Source organism: Schistosoma haematobium, chromosome ZW (genome assembly GCF_000699445.3).
Source record: "Schistosoma haematobium chromosome ZW, whole genome shotgun sequence".
NCBI lineage: Eukaryota > Metazoa > Platyhelminthes > Trematoda > Strigeidida > Schistosomatidae > Schistosoma > Schistosoma haematobium.
Genome location: NC_067195.1, coordinates 30865151 through 30885277, shown reverse-complemented (window position 1 = coordinate 30885277; position 20127 = coordinate 30865151). Strand labels below are relative to the sequence as shown.

The 20127-nt window shown below is 39.5% G+C and overlaps 1 protein-coding gene across 2 annotated transcripts in view; it reads left to right on the top strand.

The window, feature by feature from the left end:
• MS3_00010350 (uncharacterized protein) overlaps positions 1 to 16164 on the top strand; it is a 30841-nt gene extending 14677 nt beyond the window's left edge. For both annotated transcript variants that reach the window (XM_051218712.1, XM_051218713.1), the window contains 6 exons: positions 2142 to 2402; positions 3969 to 4266; positions 9687 to 9853; positions 12717 to 12966; positions 14262 to 14653; positions 16011 to 16164. In XM_051218712.1, coding sequence (XP_051071038.1) covers positions 2142 to 2402; positions 3969 to 4266; positions 9687 to 9853; positions 12717 to 12966; positions 14262 to 14651 — 1366 coding nt within the window. In that variant the 3' untranslated portion in view covers positions 14652 to 14653; positions 16011 to 16164. The remainder of the gene's footprint in view (positions 1 to 2141; positions 2403 to 3968; positions 4267 to 9686; positions 9854 to 12716; positions 12967 to 14261; positions 14654 to 16010) is intronic.
• The last annotated feature ends 3963 nt before the right edge of the window (positions 16165 to 20127 follow it).

The following is a 20127-nucleotide window of genomic DNA, read 5'->3' as shown; positions in this document are numbered from 1 at the left end:
ACAGATGGGTAGAATACTTCGAGGAACTCCTGAATAAGCCGGCTCCAATGAATCCACCGGACATCGAAGCAGCACACATAGATCTTCCTATAGATGTCAACCCACCAACGACGGAAGAAATTAGAATGGCCGTCAGACAAATCAAGAACGGGAAAGCAGCAGGACCCGACAACATACCAGCTGAAGCACTGAAATCAGACATCGAAGCAACCATAAGCATGCTTTATCTTCTATTCAAAAAGATTTGGGAGGAAGAACAAGTGCCGATGGACTGGAAAGAAGGACACCTCTTCAAGATTCCAAAGAAAGGAGATCTGAGCAAATGTGAAAACTACAGAGGCATTACACTACTGTCAATACCAGGGCAAGTCTTCAACAGAGTGTTGCTGAACAGGATGAAGGATGCAGTAGACGTCCAACTTCGAGATCAACAAGCTGGATTCCGTAAGGATCGGTCGTGCACAGACCAAATTGCAACACTACGGATCATCGTCGAACAATCAGTTGAGTGGAACTCATCACTATACATCAACTTCATTGATTATGAAAAGGCATTTGACAGTGTAGATAGGAGGACATTATGGAAACTTCTTCGACACTACGGAGTTCCTGAGAAGGTTGTCAATATTATCCGGAACTCATACGACGGACTACAGTGCAAAGTAGTGCATGGAGGACAGCTGACAGATGCATTCCAAGTAAGGACCGGAGTCAGACAAGGCTGTTTACTCTCTCCCTTCCTCTTTCTTCTGGTGGTCGACTGGATTATGAAGACCTCGACATCTGAAGGAAAACACGGAATACAATGGACAGCTCAGAATCAATTAGACGATTTGGACTTCGCAGATGACTTAGCCCTCCTATCACGTACACACGAACAGATGCAGATGAAGACAGCCAGTGTAGCAGCAGTCTCTGCATCAGTAGGCCTCAGCATACACAAAGGGAAAACCAAGGTCCTCAAATTCAAAGCGGAAAACAGCAATCCAATCACTCTTGATGGCGAAACTCTGGAAGATGTAGAGTCCTTCACATACCTAGGAAGCATCATCGATGAAGAAGGAGGTTCAGATGCAGACGTAAAGGCGAGGATCGGCAAAGCAAGGGTCGCATTCCTACAATTGAAGAACATACGGAACTCAAAACAACTTTCAACCAATATCAAAGTGAGAATCTTCAATACGAACGTCAAGGCAGTTCTACTGTATGGTGCTGAAACTTGGAGAACTACAACAACCACAATCAAGAAAGCACAAGTATTTATAAATAGCTGTCTACGCAAGATACTCAACATCCATTGGCCGGATACCATCAGCAATAGCCTTCTGTGGGAGAGAACAAACCAACTTCCAGCTGAAGAAGAAATTAGGAAAAGACGATGGAAATGGATAGGACATACATTACGCAAATCGTCAAACTGTATCACGAGGCAAGCCCTAACTTGGAATCCTGAAGGGAGGCGAAAAAGAGGAAGGCCAAAGAACACATTGCGTCGGATAATAGAAGCAGATATGAAAACAATGAATTACAACTGGACGGAGCTAGAAAGGATTGCCCAGGACAGGGTTGGATGGAGAATGCTGGTGAGTGGCCTATGCTCCTTCAAGAGGAGTAACAGGCGTAAGTAAGTAAGTAAGTACAATCGGTCACCACTTCAAGCAAATAAACCTTATCTCGTTCAGCCTAAATTGTATAGTTATCATATATAGCGTCTTACGATCTGAAAAATCTCACTGTCATCATGTAGTACTTCTTCCATCCTTATTATTGTTGTGTTACCTAGTGTTGAAGAATGCGACGTAATTTTAGATTATAGTAATATTCATTAAATGTTTGTGCTGAAGTGTATTTATCATAACATTTTACGAATTTAGTAGTTGACCATAACACCATTTGTTACAAATAATTTTCTCGGTTTTGCGATGTACCAGTATACACTTCTTCATTACAAGTCAACTGTGTTCGAGTAGCTTAACCATGACTATATCTATTGTCCACACACTCAATTTATGTAAGTTAATATTTCTGAACAACTGGCATGTTTATTATTTGACAAATAAGGATAATTTGCTTCCCTCAATTTAATTCAGTTTTATTTTAAACGAAGGAATTCACACCTTACAATTTTCACTTTCCCCTAGGTTAGAATACTGGATGACAAATAAAGCTTATGGAAGCCAATCTTTTGAAAATGATTGCAAAAGTATATCAGTCCCTTTAAAAGTTCATCCATCATGTGGTATACTTATTTCACGTGCTTGGTATGCTTTAGTAAATTATTGTCCTTCCATTATTGCAGCCTCAATTGCTGCCACCGGACAAATTGAATCAATTCATCCCGTACATTCTGACATCGAAAATTCCGATCGTTTGGTACATTCTATGGACAGTACTTTACCCATGTATGAAAGCTAAAATTTTGATGTTTAAAGACATTTTTGAAAAAACTGGTCGATTACAGTCTCTGAGAAATCGACTTTATAAACATTTTTTGTTAATGTGATTTAACATCATGCGTGGCACCAGATAATTCACATTAATTCGTTTAAATTGCAAGTTTTTACTTCTTTTAATTCGTCAAATTTAGAATTTTTTATATTTTGGTTACTAGTCCACAGATTTGTGAGTAATTCTGATGAATCTGGCAATGCCAAGTTATTTGAATTGCAATTGTGATACCAATCATGAACCAGGTTTTTTTGTGCAAGTACATCATTTAGATATCCGATAATCAAACTTAATACACATCTTATTATAAATTTCCAACTCATCGTGATAGGTATTGTCATACGACGCCATCATTAGCGAATATACCTTTTCTTAATATGATCTGTTTTATGTCTTCTAATAGGTAGTTGAGTCTGTCTTGTTTTTAGAGATCGGTACGAATACATATGGGAGTTAGGATGTAGCCAAAACTTGCGTCTTCTAGATAATCTAACTCAATTTTGATAAAAGACACACTGATTGTTTTTTATGTCTATCATCCTCGCATAATTTCTTCAGAAGTTATCTAACTTATCCATCGAAGTTCACTACATTTTTGTTTGATATCTCCATGTGTATATTTACTTATTTCTTAACAATATGGGTTTTTTTGTCTTACCAATTATATAAAATCTTTATTTATTGATGACTTTCAACATAATTAATTTGCTGTTCTCCTTCGCATCGTTCTGTGAACTTTCAGAGATTGATTTACTGTTCAAGACTGTGAAGGTTGTTTTTAAGAATAGCATTCCTCCACCTTCCCTATTTGATACAGTTTTGAGAAACACAATAAAACTATTTAAATCCATTATTAGTTTAAAGAGGAAGAATATATTTGTAAAGTCTCAGAGAAAAAATTTGAAGTAAATCCAAGGATATACTTCCTTGAAAAAAACTTACCAGACGAAACGTTGGATTCACTTCAAATTCTTTCGCTGAGATTTTACAAATACATTTTTCCTCTTAAATGTCTCACATCAAATCGGCGCCTAAATACTGTGAAACTATTCGGTCAAATTTAGACGAAAGTTCTTATTTATTATTCCCATTGTTAGTTTGTTAAAAACTTAGATAATTTTCTTCTTGATTGTTCTCTAACACGGTAGAAATGATCATTAGTAGATATACAGTAATTCATTGTCAAGTTTTCTCACCTTTCTTAATAGATTGTTTATTAGTTAATATGAGATTTTATTCTGTATTTTGAAAACAAGATTTACCTAAATTGCAGTTGTTGAAATAATGTGTGGTAAGAGCTTGACTATACTCCACCTATTTAGAATGTATATAAAAATGTTGTATGTTGTACTTTTTAGTGTACAAATAGATTATCAAAAAGAAAATCATATAAAGTATTCAGATGTTCATTAGGCACTGGCCCTATGTTGTCAGTGTAATTTTTTAAAATTATTTATATCTAGTTAATATAACCGTTATGGTTTCTTCAGCATTTACCCTTCCACTTTTTGTACGCTTAGGGAAAATCTAGTGTGGAAAAATATTTCATTGCTGCGTTGTAAATGGGAATCATTGAGTCATTCGTTATTTGAAGTCATTAACCAGATCACATTTGATTCGTTGGTAAAAGGCGCAGTTGGGCATACAATTCTTGACGAATTTCGTGATAGTTTATGTTCAACTTTTTTGATCAATTCCAAACAAACAGATAATGAATTTAAAAGTGATACGAAATTGGACTTAGTTTTTAATAAAAATGAAGTTGAAAGTCTTTTAATGAAATACGCTAACACAGGTGCCATACTGAGCGGTATAATAGTAAGTAAAAAATCACTACTTTGTATGTTGTATGTTCATTATTACTTCTGCATAATAAATGATAATAATGGATAAACAAACACTGATCAGTTGAACTCTTAAATATAGATTTATAGTTCTCATTTACCATTACTTTCGTAACTTACACTAGCCTACACTTTGTTGCCTGTTTCACAGAAACATTCGTCATATAACTTAAGTACCATAGCTTTATAAGGTTTTTGATACGTTAAGTTACAATCATTATAATTATAGTGACGGGGATTTATGAGTCAAAAACAATGTCCATAGTGTTCTATTCTCTAAAATACCAGTTAATATAGCACAACTATTGTTATATTTTATTAATTGAAATAATCGGGCTACATTTCTGAAAAAAAAACTATGGATTTGGATTAAGTTCTAAGTAAAGTGTCTTTTCATAGTTAGATTAAAAATTGATGCCAATTCGTTGACTCATTGACTGTTAATATCAACCATGAGGAAGACTGTTGGCTTTTGTGACTAAATTTTATTGTTTGTTGCAATACGTTTATCGCCACTTTGTACAATGGACAATAATAGAGCTTGTAGGAAACAATTACCTACAGACGCAATTCTTAGCTAATCCCCAGGCTGTCGAACAGTCTTAGCTTGGTCAAGGTCAGGCCAAGTAAACTACTTGTCTTGACAAACTTTGCCTGTTTATAAAACGTAAATTAACACTGTTAGTTTACAAAAGAACAATTTATGCAGTATTAAACAGGGAAAGAAAGCGATAGAGATAACATATCAAACAGTAACTGAGGCATCGGCACAATTAGTCAACAAAACTCAATATTGTTTATAACAAATATGAAATATCGTGATTGGTGAATAAACAGGTCCTATTTATACACGGTCCAAAAGATTCAATGTGATGGTGCGCGTTTAGTACTGTCCTTGGTGGGTTCTTTATCGATTGCCCCCAAATGCCCTAGTACGGCCGAGAGTGGGGAGAGTCCTCTCTCCCTCTCGAAATGCTCTCACATGGCCACGCGTATATATCCTCTGCCGGGGAAGTCCTACTCACTACCTTCTCGTGGCGGGGGTGTTGTTTACGAAAATGAGAGGACAAAAAGCAAATGTCCGGCGCTTTAACCGGGTTGGTGGACATGGAGAGTCCACCTAGGGGAGTTGGAAAACCCTGATTCCAAACCAATGGTGTCCATAAGCTCCAGGATCCTGCGGGAACAAATGACGTATGAACCAATCGTCGGTCACCAGCTACCATGGTACTGCATTTCCTGATGTTGTTCCACTGCTTTGTGTATTAGACCTTTAAGTCAAAGTCTCCGGGTGTGGCCCCCTAAGAAAACCACCTGCTTTGGTTTGGGCACCCAGGGAGTATCACAGCCCTGACACATATCAAATGAGATTTGTGTGGCGCATATGTATTTGGTGCCTCCTTGTACCAATATCTATGTGTTAAAATAAATATTATTATTATTTGAACACATATATATTGGTACAGGAGTGCGCCAAATATATATGCGCCACACAAAACAATCATAATTTAAGAAGAAGAAAGAAGTGGGGAACGTAAAAAAATATAAAAAAAACAATAACGAAGAGATTGGTGTAAGCTAGTGTAATAATAATAGTAATAGTAGGGGAACAGAAGGGTACAATCAGAAGAAATATTTCAGTTAAGGAAGATACAACCACGTTTTACGAAGAAAGTAAAAGAAGGTTACAGCATGATCGCCACTGGCTTCTATTCTGAGCCATATCTGATAACGTCTCTAGCCACTGTGTTGTACCATCTCTCGGAACGCAACCAGGGAGTCGTGAAGGACCAACACAAGCCAGCCCTTCGCAGCTTTCTTTCATACCAGGACACCATGTCATATACTGACCACCTCTCCGCTTTCTCCAACCAGTCCCAGAGCCGGCAAATAATGCACGACATGGAATTCTCTGGGACGACATTCGTAGGACATGTCCAAGCCACCGAAATCGGTGTTTCAAGATGGTGACATCAATTGCATTATCGTCTCTGTGCCCGAACACACGATGCCGAACCTCTGCATTACTAACATGGTGTTGCCACTGGATGTCAGCAATCCTTCGGAGACAGCGATGATCGAACACAGAGAGTCGTCTAACATCCTCAACTCGGAGAGGCCAGGTTTCACAAGCATAGAGCAAGACTGCTCTCACCGACGCGTTGTAGATTCGACCTTTCACAGCCAGACTAACATCACGAAGGCGCCAAAGATGGCCCAGATTGGCATAAGCCTCTCTGGCTTTCACTGTACGTGCATTAATCTCATCACTCACACCCCCATCAGCACTTATGCAGCTACCCAGATACACGAACTTCTCGACTATTTCTATCTGCTCACCATTCAGGGTGAGTACAGGATTAGGATCCTGCCAGTCTTGTAAAACTACTTTTCACTTCGAAGGTGCAAAGCACATACCATACCTACGGACACTGATTGCCAACTGATTAAGTGCGGATTGCATGGCTTGAGCATTATCACACAGTAAGACAATATCGTCCGCATACTCAAGGTCGAGAAGTCTTTCTCCAGGCAACAGATCCACACCTCCATTACTTACATCCATCATAGCTGTTTCCAGAATGTCATCGATCGCAAAGTTAAAGAGGAATGGTGAGATTGGGCAACCCTGCCTAACCCCACTGCTTGAACGGAACAATGGAGAGAGGTGGTTGTATGCCCTCACTCTGCCTGAGGTGTTTGTATATAAGGCTTTTAGGATGTTAATAAACTTCTCAGGCACACCCTTCTTCAATAGACAATCCCAGAGAACAGTCCTATCCAACGAATCGAAGGCAGCCCTGATGCCAAGAAACACTACGATTGTTGGCCTTTGATAAGTATGGCGGTGTTCTAACATTTGGCGAAGGGTGAAGATATGATCAATACATCCTCTACCAGAACGAAACCCAGCCTGCTCCTCACTAGTTGATCTTTCTCGGGTTTTGAACAACATACGAATTATGACGGAAGCCAATAGCTTGGACGCAATCGGAAGTAGACTTATCCCCCGATAGTTGTTACAGGAACGACGTGAAGCCTTTTTAAAGATAGGGACAACTATCGACTCATTCCATAACGTTGGTACACTCTCTAGTTCCCAGACTTTTGTAAACAACGTCGTCAGTCCCTTAGTCAGAAAGTCACCACCATCTTTAAAAAGAGCCGGAGGTAAGTCATCTGGGCCAGGCGATTTGTAGCGCTTCAAGAGTTGGAGTTCCTTGCGGACTTCCGCCTCATTTGGTGGATCAGTCGTCACCGGCCATGGAGGGCAGGACAGTCCGACCGATTTTACCGGAACAGCGGGCCATTTGAACTGTTCTTCGAAGAATTCTGCCCATCGTCCAAGACGTCGTTGGATGTCAGTGATTGGCATCCCATCATCCTCGCAGATTGTTTCACTCACACCAGACTTCTTGCTGCCAGTTGCTCGGATGAGTTGGAAGAGCTTCCGGTAATTACCATATGCAGCTGCTGCTTCCAGCTCATTAGCACGCTCCGACCACCAGGCTTCTCGGTCCTTACGCAAGCTTTGCCCGATTTCCTTACGTAACATCCTTCGTTTATGGTCAAACTCACGGTCACCCGGAGTAGACCGACGGGCTTCAATGAGTTGTAAGGAACCTGCAGAAACCCAGTGCTTATAAGCGGGACGTTTCGCGAACCCACAACTGACTGTACCCGCCATTTTCATGGCGTCATGCAATGGCAACCAACGCTCATCTATACTTTTCGGTGGTATTATAGCTAGCCTAGAAGCTAGCTCGATTCAATACTTACTTGCAACAGGAGCTGCAACCAACTTGCTGACATTAATTCTTTTGGTGGCGGTCACTTCGTTGGCCACTGAAAAGGTAAGATTGGCGCAGACCAAGGCATGATCAGATTCCAGACGGGTACTCCAAAAGGAGCGGCAGTCTTGTACACAACCACGCCAGCGGTAGCTGATCGTGATGTGATCAATCTGAGTCCAGGCTTGAGACGAAGAGGGAGGACGCCAGGTGGCACATCGGTGATGACTGTGCGGAAAGTTAGTGCTAGCCAGAAACAGGTTGTGGTCTGTGCACAGTTGCAGTAGACGGTCCCCGTTATCTGTCCTGCGACTAACAAGTCCTCATCGGCCACCTAAACGGTTCTCTTCTGTGCCTAGACGCCCGACCTGAGCATTCAAGTCTCCGGCTAGTACTTCAATATCTGTCGAACGCACTTTCTGGAGCAGAACAGATAACTGGTGGTAAAACTTATCCTTGATTGCATCCGGGCTGCAATCTGTCGGGGCATAGGCGGAGATGACGAAAAGACATCGTTTTTCAGGCCGATTTCTTCTCACTTTGATGGAACTTTCTAATCTAACAGCACATAACCGACTGTTAATGGGGATCCAATCGACTAGTGCTGCCTCAGCTCTGGCGCTTAGTGCGACACCAACGCCAGCAAGACCAGACGAAGATGCCACAGGGTCCCCGGATAAACGCACGTAAAACAAGCTTTTTGAAGCGACAGATGGAGATCGAATTTGTAGTACTTCACCAGAGTCTTGAATACGGGTCTCAGATAGACAACCAACATCGATATTAATACTTTCTAAAGACATAGCCAGCCCTATCTGTTGTCCGACCTGCATAAGTGTGCGAACGTTGAAGGCAGCCAGTTTGAATGGTGCACGTGGTTTCAGAAAAACTGCTTCAGTACTCATATTTGGTGGTAACATACAATTTTCAACCGGACAGTGACTCGAGAACGTTTAGATACAGTCGAATTTCCACCATAGACGAGCTGCTGTATAAGTCGAAAAAAAGTATAGACAGAGTAGGAATAAAAGAGGGTGAATAATGACATAGTAAATAATAATAATAATAGCAATAATAATAATTGAATCATTTGAATGTTCGTCGAAGCAAGAGAATTAGTTTCCATGATCATAGACAGTTCAGTTCATTAATTGCGTGTGCGCTGCGATACTGCCCGGGTGCGCAGACCGAAGCAGGTGGTTATCTTAGGAGGCCACAACCCGAGCCTTTGACCTAAAGGTCTAATAATAATAATTCTTTATCAATCACGCCTTAAAGGGCTTATACATTAATTTTTCTTCATTCCCGAATTACACATCTTATTTTTAAATTTGTATTTTCGTCAGGCACATACTGTACTTTTGTTCCTTTTTTGATTTCCCATCACTGTTATGATGCTGTTCGGGACATGGTAGTTTTTGTCTTTCACTCTTCATCCGTTAACCACGAATGTTTTGAGAAACAAACAATACTTTGTGAGTTGCATAATTTAAACTCGAAACTTAAACCATAAGTGTCTTAGATTGACTGCTGGATAATGTTTTAATGAGTCCAATACCTATTTCATATATATTTATCATTTAAGAAATCATTTCATTTTTAGCCTTTTGAAGAAGTCCGACTTGAATTACATTCTTCCGAACTCACAGATGTTGATGGTAATTCGTCTGCTGTTGTGCGCATACCTTCACAACTTTCTCTACCAACTCATCATTTACTTTTAAATATTGTTTATACAATGGGAAAATTTGTTGTACATAAATCACTTCCGTAAGTGTTTTTTGTCTGATCAGTTATAGTTCGTTTATCAGTTAATTTTTATGTTTACTTGTATGTTCTAAATTCTTATGTTGAATTGTGTAAATTTTTTTGTCCTCATTTATATATTCCATTTCGTTTATTAATTTAAATGAAAGCTAGATTGGATTCAAAAAAATTAAACTGTCATTCATAAATGTAGTCTTCGATAGCTGATTGATTAGAAAGGCATTTGTATGCTGTTGTAAAAGCTCACTGGAAACTTGTAAAGTCTAAGTTTTGACCTAAGTACTTGTTAACCTCTTCATAATTTTAATTAATTCTTTAAAGACAATTAGTTTTTTACTAGAAATATCAACATGCTATAACTAAAGTTGATAAAGCCTACTCTTTTTGTAGTTTCTGTTGTGTATAGCTGCCTTTTAGTGATGTAGAGGCTCAGCCTATAATTGGGGAAATACTTTGACACTTGTAAGCTAAAATTATGTGTAAACTACACACAGTAATTGTATACAAAGACCTAGTACATAGGAATTATAATTAGTTACTGAAATGAATTAATTGTTTAATTCTTTACTTCGTATACTGCCCCTAAATGCTCTGGTACGACTGAGAGTGGGGAGAGTCCGCTCTCCCTCTCGAAATGCTCTCACATGGCCACGCGTATATATCCTCTGCCGGGGAAGTCCTACTCACTACCTTCTCGTGGCGGGGGTGTTGTTTACGAAAATGAGAGGACAAAAAGCAAATGTCCGGCGCTTTAACCGGGTTGGTGGACATGGAGAGTCCACCTAGGGGAGTTGGAAAACCCTGATTCCAAACCAATGGTGTCCATAAGCTCCAGGATCCTGCGGGAACAAATGACGTATGAACCAATCGTTGGTCACCAGCTACCATGGTACTGCATTTCCTGATGTTGTTCCACTGCTTTGTGTATTAGACCTTTAAGTCAAAGTCTCCGGGTGTGGCCCCCTAAGAAAACCACCTGCTTTGGTTTGGGCACCCAGGGAGTATCACAGCCCTGACACATATCAAATGAGATTTGTGTGGCGCATATGTATTTGGTGCCTCCTTGTACCAATATCTATGTGTTATAGTAAAATAGAATATACTAGTACAGCATATATATTATTGAGACCGTGAATATCTGTCAGGGTAGGATTGCAAACCAGTTGGTACAATATAGTAACTGTAAATAGAATAATGTGAAGAAATTTCTTGTCAGAATGGGTTTTGTGGAGAGTTTTAGAAATTTTCACAGATTGAAATCATGAGTCAGTTGAAGCTAGACCACCATGGAAAACCTGGAAGCACTGGACGGGCGTTTCGTCCTGGTATGGGACTCCTCAGCAGTGCGCATCCACGATCCCGCACCACGCGGGGCTCGAACTCAGGATATACTGGCTTCGCGCGCGAGCACTTAACCACTAGACCACTGAGCGGGCATCCAACGGTGTTAATGTCTAACTTCAACCAACCCACGAAGTTGCGCCACCGTACACCATTGTCTTCAGTGAGTTGTTATCTCACAACAGACCGGTTGAACTCCACTGGTAACGGCTTCTCACTAGAACTCCAGGAGTTTTTCTTGAAGTCAGTCACTAATGAGCAGTTGATTATTATCAGAATGGGTTTTGTGGAGAGTTTTAGAAATTTTCACAGATTGAAATCATGAGTCAGTTGAAGCTGAGGAGTCCCATACCAGGATGAAACGCCCGTCCAGTGCTTCCAGGTTTTCCATGGTGGTCTAGCTTCAACTGACTCATGATTTCAATCTGTGAAAATTTCTTGTCATTGAAATCATGAATAGATCAATGTTAGATCGCCATTTGGAAACCTGGATCGGTGTATGATTTCAGTGAAATTCAACAACATATATATTAAAAGTAATTTTTCTTTTTATTAAATGTCAAAATAGGGATTTTCGCTATAATGTAAATAAAATGACAGACATACCTTTTTTTAACTTACAAGCGTTTTCATTGTAGTAAGAAATCAAACTTGGAACCTGTTGTTGAATACCATCTTGGATTCGTTGAGTTTGTCAGTATCTTGAAGGAAGGCTGTCTTAAACGTTGTAATGCCATTTCTCTAGTTGTCCAGTGCTTCTTTAGTTTCAGTTTCATCCTGGACACAACCAAGTGTTTGTGCCCATCTTGGATCAAATGGGTTTCACTTATCCCGAGCACCATTAAGTTGTATCTCCTCATTTCCGCAGTTGTTTGATTGGTCCTCCCACATAGTTTGAACATTCCATGTACCTATAATAATTGTTGCTCTGGTTGTTAGAATGATCATCGGTCTCGTGACTTCCGAAGAATATCGGCTTTCACCGTGAGGTGTCATAATTCTTCTGAAAGAATGTCCTTTAATTCCCGGGACAGAGTTTGGATAGATTTATTTATTGTGGCTAGCGTTTTTTAGCAAGGTGGTTTTCTAGGGGATGAGGTTGCTGACCCCGCGCCCAGCCCTCCGCCTTTACCCGGGCTCGGGACCATCAGTAACCCTATAAAAGGTACAGGCTGAGTTTCGTAGAATTTACGCATCATTAATTCGTGTCTAAGTCTCATGGATATCAACATATAAATGTCTTCCTGAAAAAAAACTAGTGCCACTGCAGGCTGATAAGCTGGGTGCGTTGACTCAGATTTATAATCGCAAAACTTCCTGTTGGTAATTGATCTTCATAACGTCGAGATAACTGTCTTAATCTTGCCTTAACAAAATGCTTACTGTTATACTTAACGACCAGTAATTAATTACAAAACTACGATTGGCAATGTATATCATGTGAGAAATTGCAGATCAGCGTTCAGATTGCAAACCTTACACTTATACTTAATAATCTGCATTCCACTCTTTTATCACTTTACAGATCACCATTTAGTCATCTATTTTTATCTAAAGTATGCACTTCATTATTTGAAATATACTCCAGTATTGTTGACGAATTGCTGTCACATCAAGATATATCAATTCAATGCACAGACGAAGCATCAATATGGTTTTCGGATTCTTTGCAAAAGTCGATGCAATCACGGGCTTTACAAATTATGTTCGATTTAAAATTCCTCCAACGTTTATTAGTTTCGTCTGTATCTGTTAGTGAAGCTAGTCTTGCTCAGGCAAGTCGAATAAATGTTCATATGAAGGTTGTATAACCGTTTCCAATTAATTTTTAATTTATCGTCAATAGTATTCTGCACGATTGATTGTTATACGTCAGAGGTGGGAAAACTAAAGCATGAAGACCGCAAATCTTTTTTGAAGTCATTTGGAATTATGCATAGAAATGGTCAGAAGTGAAATCGTACTAAAGAAACATGGTATTTATACTAGAGTTTCAGGAAATGGTGTTTAAAATTAAACTTGATTTACTAACTAAGCAACTTGAGGAATTTAACTATAGTCAGTTCCTAACATTAACCACACAAACGATTTCATTGGAAAGTGATCAGGAATACAATTGCCAGATTTCAGCGCTCAATTATAAATTTCCACGATGTTTTAAGTATTTCAAAACACGTGAATCACAGTGTAATTTACTGGATTTTTCATTTGCTTCTGATATTAATGGAGTTAATTGTGTTCTTCAGTTGAAGTTAAAAGATCTACAGGGTGATAGGAGCCTGAATGGACGTTACAAATGTGCAAAATTGACTAAATTATATACGTAAAGTTAACAGAGGTTAACTTTTACAACCTGAAATTTTTTTCATGTGAAATGTTCTCTCTTTAGGTTGACTTATATTTGTGAGCCGGCGTTTTTATGTATAAATTTAAGTAAGTCAATATTTTAGAACTGGGAAGGATAACTCAGGACAGAGTTGGATGGAGCTATCGTATCACATTGTGGTCAAACATACAAATCAAGTTCAGTTTCCATTACTTGGCTTTGAGCTATGCCTAATGTTTAAGGACTAGGGATACTATCTGGGTGTCCAGATCGAAGTGGGTGAAGCACAACATGATTTTATGGCTTAATGACTGAATATTGACACCTTAAACACTAGGTCACCGCTCCACATCATTGCTGAGCACATGATTCGGGAGTTCGACTAATCTTTTTCATTTTTTTTCTTCAATCTACATGTACAATCATGCATACCCTCTTTGTTTCCAATAATCAGTTTTATTCAGTCAATCAGATTACCTTTGTCCGAATCCTACCAGTATTTTTTTATATCAATCCCTAACCTTAGCAAAAACGTAACGGTTAGATAATGGTCGAAAATTCGTCTATGTTATATTTCAGTTCAAAATGGTGATCACTAGAGTTTCCATAAGTTGGAGTTTCCAAAATCGCTTTGATTATGGCATTTTTTTAGACAAGTAGAAATACTCCCACACATTTCAATACTTCAAAGTATAAAATTTTATTTTGTCTTTTCATCCAGTATTTGTTTTATTCTTTTTAAAGAAAAATCAAATGGATGTCTCGTCAAAACGTGTTCAATCAATGATTCAAGAACTCACCTCTCGTTTAGAAACACTTGTTGATCCTTTCGATTGGAATGTATGTGCTTCGAAATTAAGTCGTAATGTTGCAAATACAATTACATCTACATATCATCTGTACGCACCTATTCTTGGTTCGAGTTCGTTTGCACAAGTTGAAACTTTGAGAGGCATTAAAGCAATCTCAAAAGAGGAGACAAATGACAAATCAACCTGTTTTTTTTTACCATGTATTTCTGGCACAAAAAATAAGACAAAGTTGAACTTAAATCCTTTACCATTTAATTCATCTATATGTGTCAATAAATGGTCGGTTTTACGAAATGGAAATCCATACGCAAAGCAAATATGAGTGTAAGATTTCATCGCGATATGTCATTGATACATTCATATTCTTAGCGTATAATGCCAACTTACACAAAACTGATACTCATATTTTTATGACCGACTGACAGAAAAACATAGACTCGGAATATTTATCTGAATGGGCTGGGAATAACTTCAATGCCGATTGACTGGGATGTGGATCTTTCTGAAGGCATATATTCCATCAGTTCCTCTTACATCTTTTCCTGATGAGTGCAAACAAATATAAAATAATGACTATTTAGGACTCTAAATGGACATTTCCACAACAATACTGGATCATTTAACTGCGTGACTACACTGAATTTCGCTCTGATCACGATCTAATACTTGAAACCCTGGTAAACATTTCCTAACTACTCCAGAAGGTGACGATTCACTACTTCATCAACCGTTTCGCCATCGTGACTTAGTATCCTATGCCAAACCTCAGATTTAGCCACTAGTTATCCCCAAAATATAGGAGCGATACTTTGAAGACATTAATGATCGGATAATAGTGACCTACGAATATCATGTACTGTTGATTGCTGTGGTTCACCCATAGAGTAGAACAGAGCGAACTGGTGCTTAGTAAAACTGTTCTTTGATTAGAATATGAACATCTTGACTACGTCACAGGTGACATAACTCACTGAGGTTTTGTCAGATACCAACCCACTAGGGTTGATGAAATTTCCAAAATAAGTGGGGTGATTTATCGGTATTGTGAAATTATCTTAGTGTACATATTTTTCTGTTTCTTCTATTTATATACACATACAAAACGTAAGTAGTTCAGGTTAAACTACAAACATCAGATAATCATAATCAACTTCACTTTTCAGCTAACAACAAGGAGAAATTAGGATTTTAAATCTTGTTTTAATTGTTCACGAGGAACATTAGAGAGAAGAATCTGTAGAAAATATGTTGATCTATGATCAGCACCAAAGCTTGACTGACTTTTCCTTTAACTTTGCTTGAAAACTTGCTTTTGTTGTAGTATCCGTCATGCGTCCAAAATACTGGAATTTCCAATGCTTATCTCAACATAGTGCACGCAGTGTCGAGTCACCTAGACTGGTGGATACATTGCAACTTGGTCGATAGCATTCGATCTGCACTAACAAGGACTTGACTCACATGACATTGATCACCACCCAGTGATCAATCATTTGTAATAGCTTAGTTTCATTTGATCTAATAGAGGATAATATTCTTCATCCAGTTAGCTATGTGTTCCTATCAACATATTTCTGATAGAATTTTATATACATAAAGTTACTTAATTGGTATTTCTTTATATCGTGAAGATATTTAATTGTGTATTATATGTTTTAATTTTTATTGATTTTCTTACTAGCTCATTTACATACTTTCCTCCGCTGTGATTTATCTAAGTTCGTCCTTAAACATGGGATCGTAGTGAATAGTATTTTTTTCGTGATGGACATTTTTGCAATACATTCTATTTGTATTAAACTTGGCTTTTTATGAAATAAATGCCTATTTTGTCACTATTGGTTTTTTATATCGCTATATTATCCTTGTTACCCACAGTCTCCTAGCTATGTGAAAAGTCATTTACTTGAATAACAGACTGAAGTCCAGATCTTCGTGGTGACTTTTCGAATTGATTTTGTTCTTTAGTGAGTTGTAGAATTCCACCTGCATAAAGACGTTATAACAGTTAAGTCGATCATTCTGCGATTTATGCTTTTTACGCAAACAGCATATTTAGATTGCATCCGATAGTATCACTATGTGCAGTCGCAGATTACCTACTTATGTATATATAGTTTTAAGATTTTTTTAAATACACAATAGTAAAAAGTTAGGCGGCACGATATTCCCACATAAACTCATACACAAAGACACGTGGATTTCACCTGATCACATTACACAGAGCCAAATCGCCAATATCTGCATCAATAAAAAGTTCAGGAGGACTATGGAGGAAGTTAAAACTAAGACTAGTTGGTATAGCCTCAGATCATCACTTGCTGGTCAGTCAGCTACAACGTAGGACCAGGCACATATGTGTATCAGTCCAAGTTGCCGTACCTCATTAGCACAGCAACACGAACACCAGATACATAGAAGCAGTCAACTCAATGGTTGTAATATATAGAAAAATGGTTCTCTGTAAGGATGTAGTACAGAAAAAAAATTAGTTCGTAGAAAGAAAAATATGAAGTGATTTCAATCCCACGGTTTAAGGGGAGACAAAGAGTATATACACCTACACCATTGTGATCCGTTCTGAGCCATGCCACTCAGAGTCTCCAACCATTCATTACGATATTCACGCGGACTTCAAGTAGCCTGTATCTACCAACATGGCTCAGATCAAAAGTCAGTGACTTTATGAACTGATACCGCGTTTTGGTTTAGTCTTCCCTAACTTCCTGCCATGTCTCTAACATGAGTCAGCATTGCGCGCCACTGTAGTCAGTACTTGGGCATGCGTAATACGTGCCCTAACCACCTCAATCGATGGAGATCCACAACCTCATCAACTGATTTACCATCATTCCCTAATACTTTGCGTCTTATCTCACTACTACTTACTCAGTGTTCCCATCAGATGCGAGCAATATTTCTAAGACACCTGAGATCGAATAATGGTAACTAACGAGTATCCTCTACCTTTAATAGAGACGCTTCGCAACCGTAAAGTAAAACAGAACTAACTACTGAGTAGCATACTCTTCCTTTAATTGATAGACGGGTATTTCGCCTTCGCCATAGGTGACAAAAGTTGGCAAAAGCCAAATCCGTGCAGTGATTTTGTCAGACACCAACCCATTAGGGCTGATAAAACTTCCAAGATAATATAAGTGAAGTTGTCGAAGCGTTTGACTACTTCACTCCCTATCATCAGTTCAGGTGTTCACACAGGCCAGTCGTGGAGCAACTTGCATTTAGAAGGGGAGAGACGCATCCCAAACATTCTGGCATTGTTGCTCAGTGCTACCAAGACTGCATTTTTCAGAGTCTTCACCAAACAGGACTATCGTCTGCATATTCTAAGTCGATAAGTGAACCTCCTGTAGGAGATCAATCCCCAAAAATTCAGACGACGAGAACGTTATTTCCAGCAGTAGGATTATGATGAAGTTGAACAAAAATGGAGATAGTGGACAGCCTTACCGGACACCACTTGAGGTTGTAAAATCAGATGACAGTTCTCCATAAGCTCTCACTGGACTGGTAGTGTTTAAGTAAGGAGTCCTGACGAGGTTTATGTGCTTTTGAGGTACACCCTTCAATGACAGACACTGCCACAGCACCTCTCGGTTTATAGAGTCAAATGCCGCTTCTAAGTCAAGGAAGACCATCATTGTGGACGCCGATAAGCATTCCTGTGTTCTGGAGTCTGGCGAATGGTGAATATGTGGTCGATGCAGCCACGACCAGGTCTGAAACCGGGCTGATTTTCTCGTGATTGCAGCTGACGAGTTTTAGTTAGGCGTCCGATAATTATGGAAGCTAGTATTTTAGATGCTATATTAGTCAAACTAATTCCTCTATGGTCGGTTATCACAGGATGGTTTTGACCCGTTCTTATACATTGGGACAATCAGTGCTTGCAACCAGTCAGTTGGGATTTTCTCACACTTGGCTTCTTAACCCCGGTTTCTTTTATCAGTCTGAGAAGCTGTTTGGTGTTACCTACAGCCGCCGCCTTTTCCATCTGTTTTGCTTTCGTTGCCCACCACTGCTCACGGCCGTTTCTTAGATATTTGCTTAATCTAGATCTGATTTGCTTACGCATTACATCGTGTTCAGAACCTGATGGGATGAGTTTGCGAGAATCTATCAGTGCAATAGACCTTTGTAATACTATATTAGTTAAACCAATCCCTCTATGGTTGTCACAGGATGATTTTACCCTCTCTTATATATTGGGACGATAAGGTATTGTGACCAATCAGATGGGATTACGCCCGACTCCCAGATTTTAGCTAAAATATTAGTCAACCTAATCGCTAAAATTGGACCACCATCCTTAAAGACCTCTGGAGCCAATCCATCTGGACCAGCTGCCCTTCCTCGTTTCAGATTCACTATAGCCATTTGAACTTCTGCTAGAGTTGGGGGCCTACTTCAATGTCTCATTCACACTGTCTGGGAATTGAGGGTAGTTGTAGAGTAGCTGAAGGCCAGCCGAACTGTTTTCTGAAAAGTTCCGCCCATCCTCCTAAGCGTCTGGACTGAGAGCAGATGAGGGTGTCGTCTTTTTCCGAAATAGTCTGACTTACACTTGACTTATTAATTTCAGTTTCTTTTATTAGTCTGTAGAGCTGTCCGGTGTTACCTACAGCCGCCGCCTTTTCCATCTGTTTTGCTTTCGTTGCCCACCACTGCTCACGGCCGTTTCTTAGATATTTGCTTAATCTAGATCTGATTTGCTTACGCATTACATCGTGTTCAGAACCTGATGGGATGAGTTTGCGAGAATCTATCAGTGCAATAGACCTTTGTAACCCTTTGGTTTAAATCACTAATATCTTTCCAAGCAACATCTGGATCAGCCTCGTTTTCAGAACTACTTATGTGTGACCTCAGTTGTTCCTGGAACCTACTTTTAGTTTTCTCGCTACTCAATTCAGTTCTAATGGGTCTTTTTATTGTGGCTTTTTGCGTCCAGTGAGTCGCAAGCAGATGCGTACCCGTATTAGAGCATGGTCGGAGTCCAAGCAGGTACACCAGAATGAGCGACAATCTTCTATCGACCATCTCCAGCGATGACTGATGGCAATATGGTCTATTTGAGTCTATCGTTGGTTTGGTGTAGGGGTCGCCATATTAGACAATGTCTCTCCTTATGCCTAAAATTAGTGTTTGCTAAAAATAAACGATTGTCTGTGCGCAGTTGCAGCAGACGATCATCATTATCTCTTCGCTGTGCCGGAATACCAAAATACCCACCTAAAAGGTTAAGCGTTCGCGCGCAAGACTGAAGGCCCTGGATTCGAATCACGCGAGCGGGATCGTGGATGCGCACTGCTGAGGAGTCCCACAATAGAACGAAACGGCCGTCCAGTGCTTCCACGTTTTCAATGGTGGTCCAACATCAATCGGTTCATGATCTCAATCAATAAATGTCTTTCTGTTTTGTTTCAGCTACCTACCTTGGCATGAAGGTCCCCTGCTATGAGTACTATGTCTGATCGCTTAGCTTTATGAAGCAGTTTAGAGAGCTTTCTGTAAAAATCATCCTTCACTTAACCCGGGCTGCAGTCAATGGGAGCGTAGGCAGAAACGACGAAAAGGCAACGACGTGTGTCCATATCCTTCCGAGTTCTTACGGAGTCGTTTACCTGAACAGCACATAGACAACTGTTAACGGGCATCCACTCTAACAGTGCTTGTTCCGCCCTCATGCTTAGTGCTATGCCCACACCTACCAGTCCACAAGAATCAGCCATGGAGTCGTCAGATACACGGATAGTGTGTCTCGTCGGCTCTCCGTT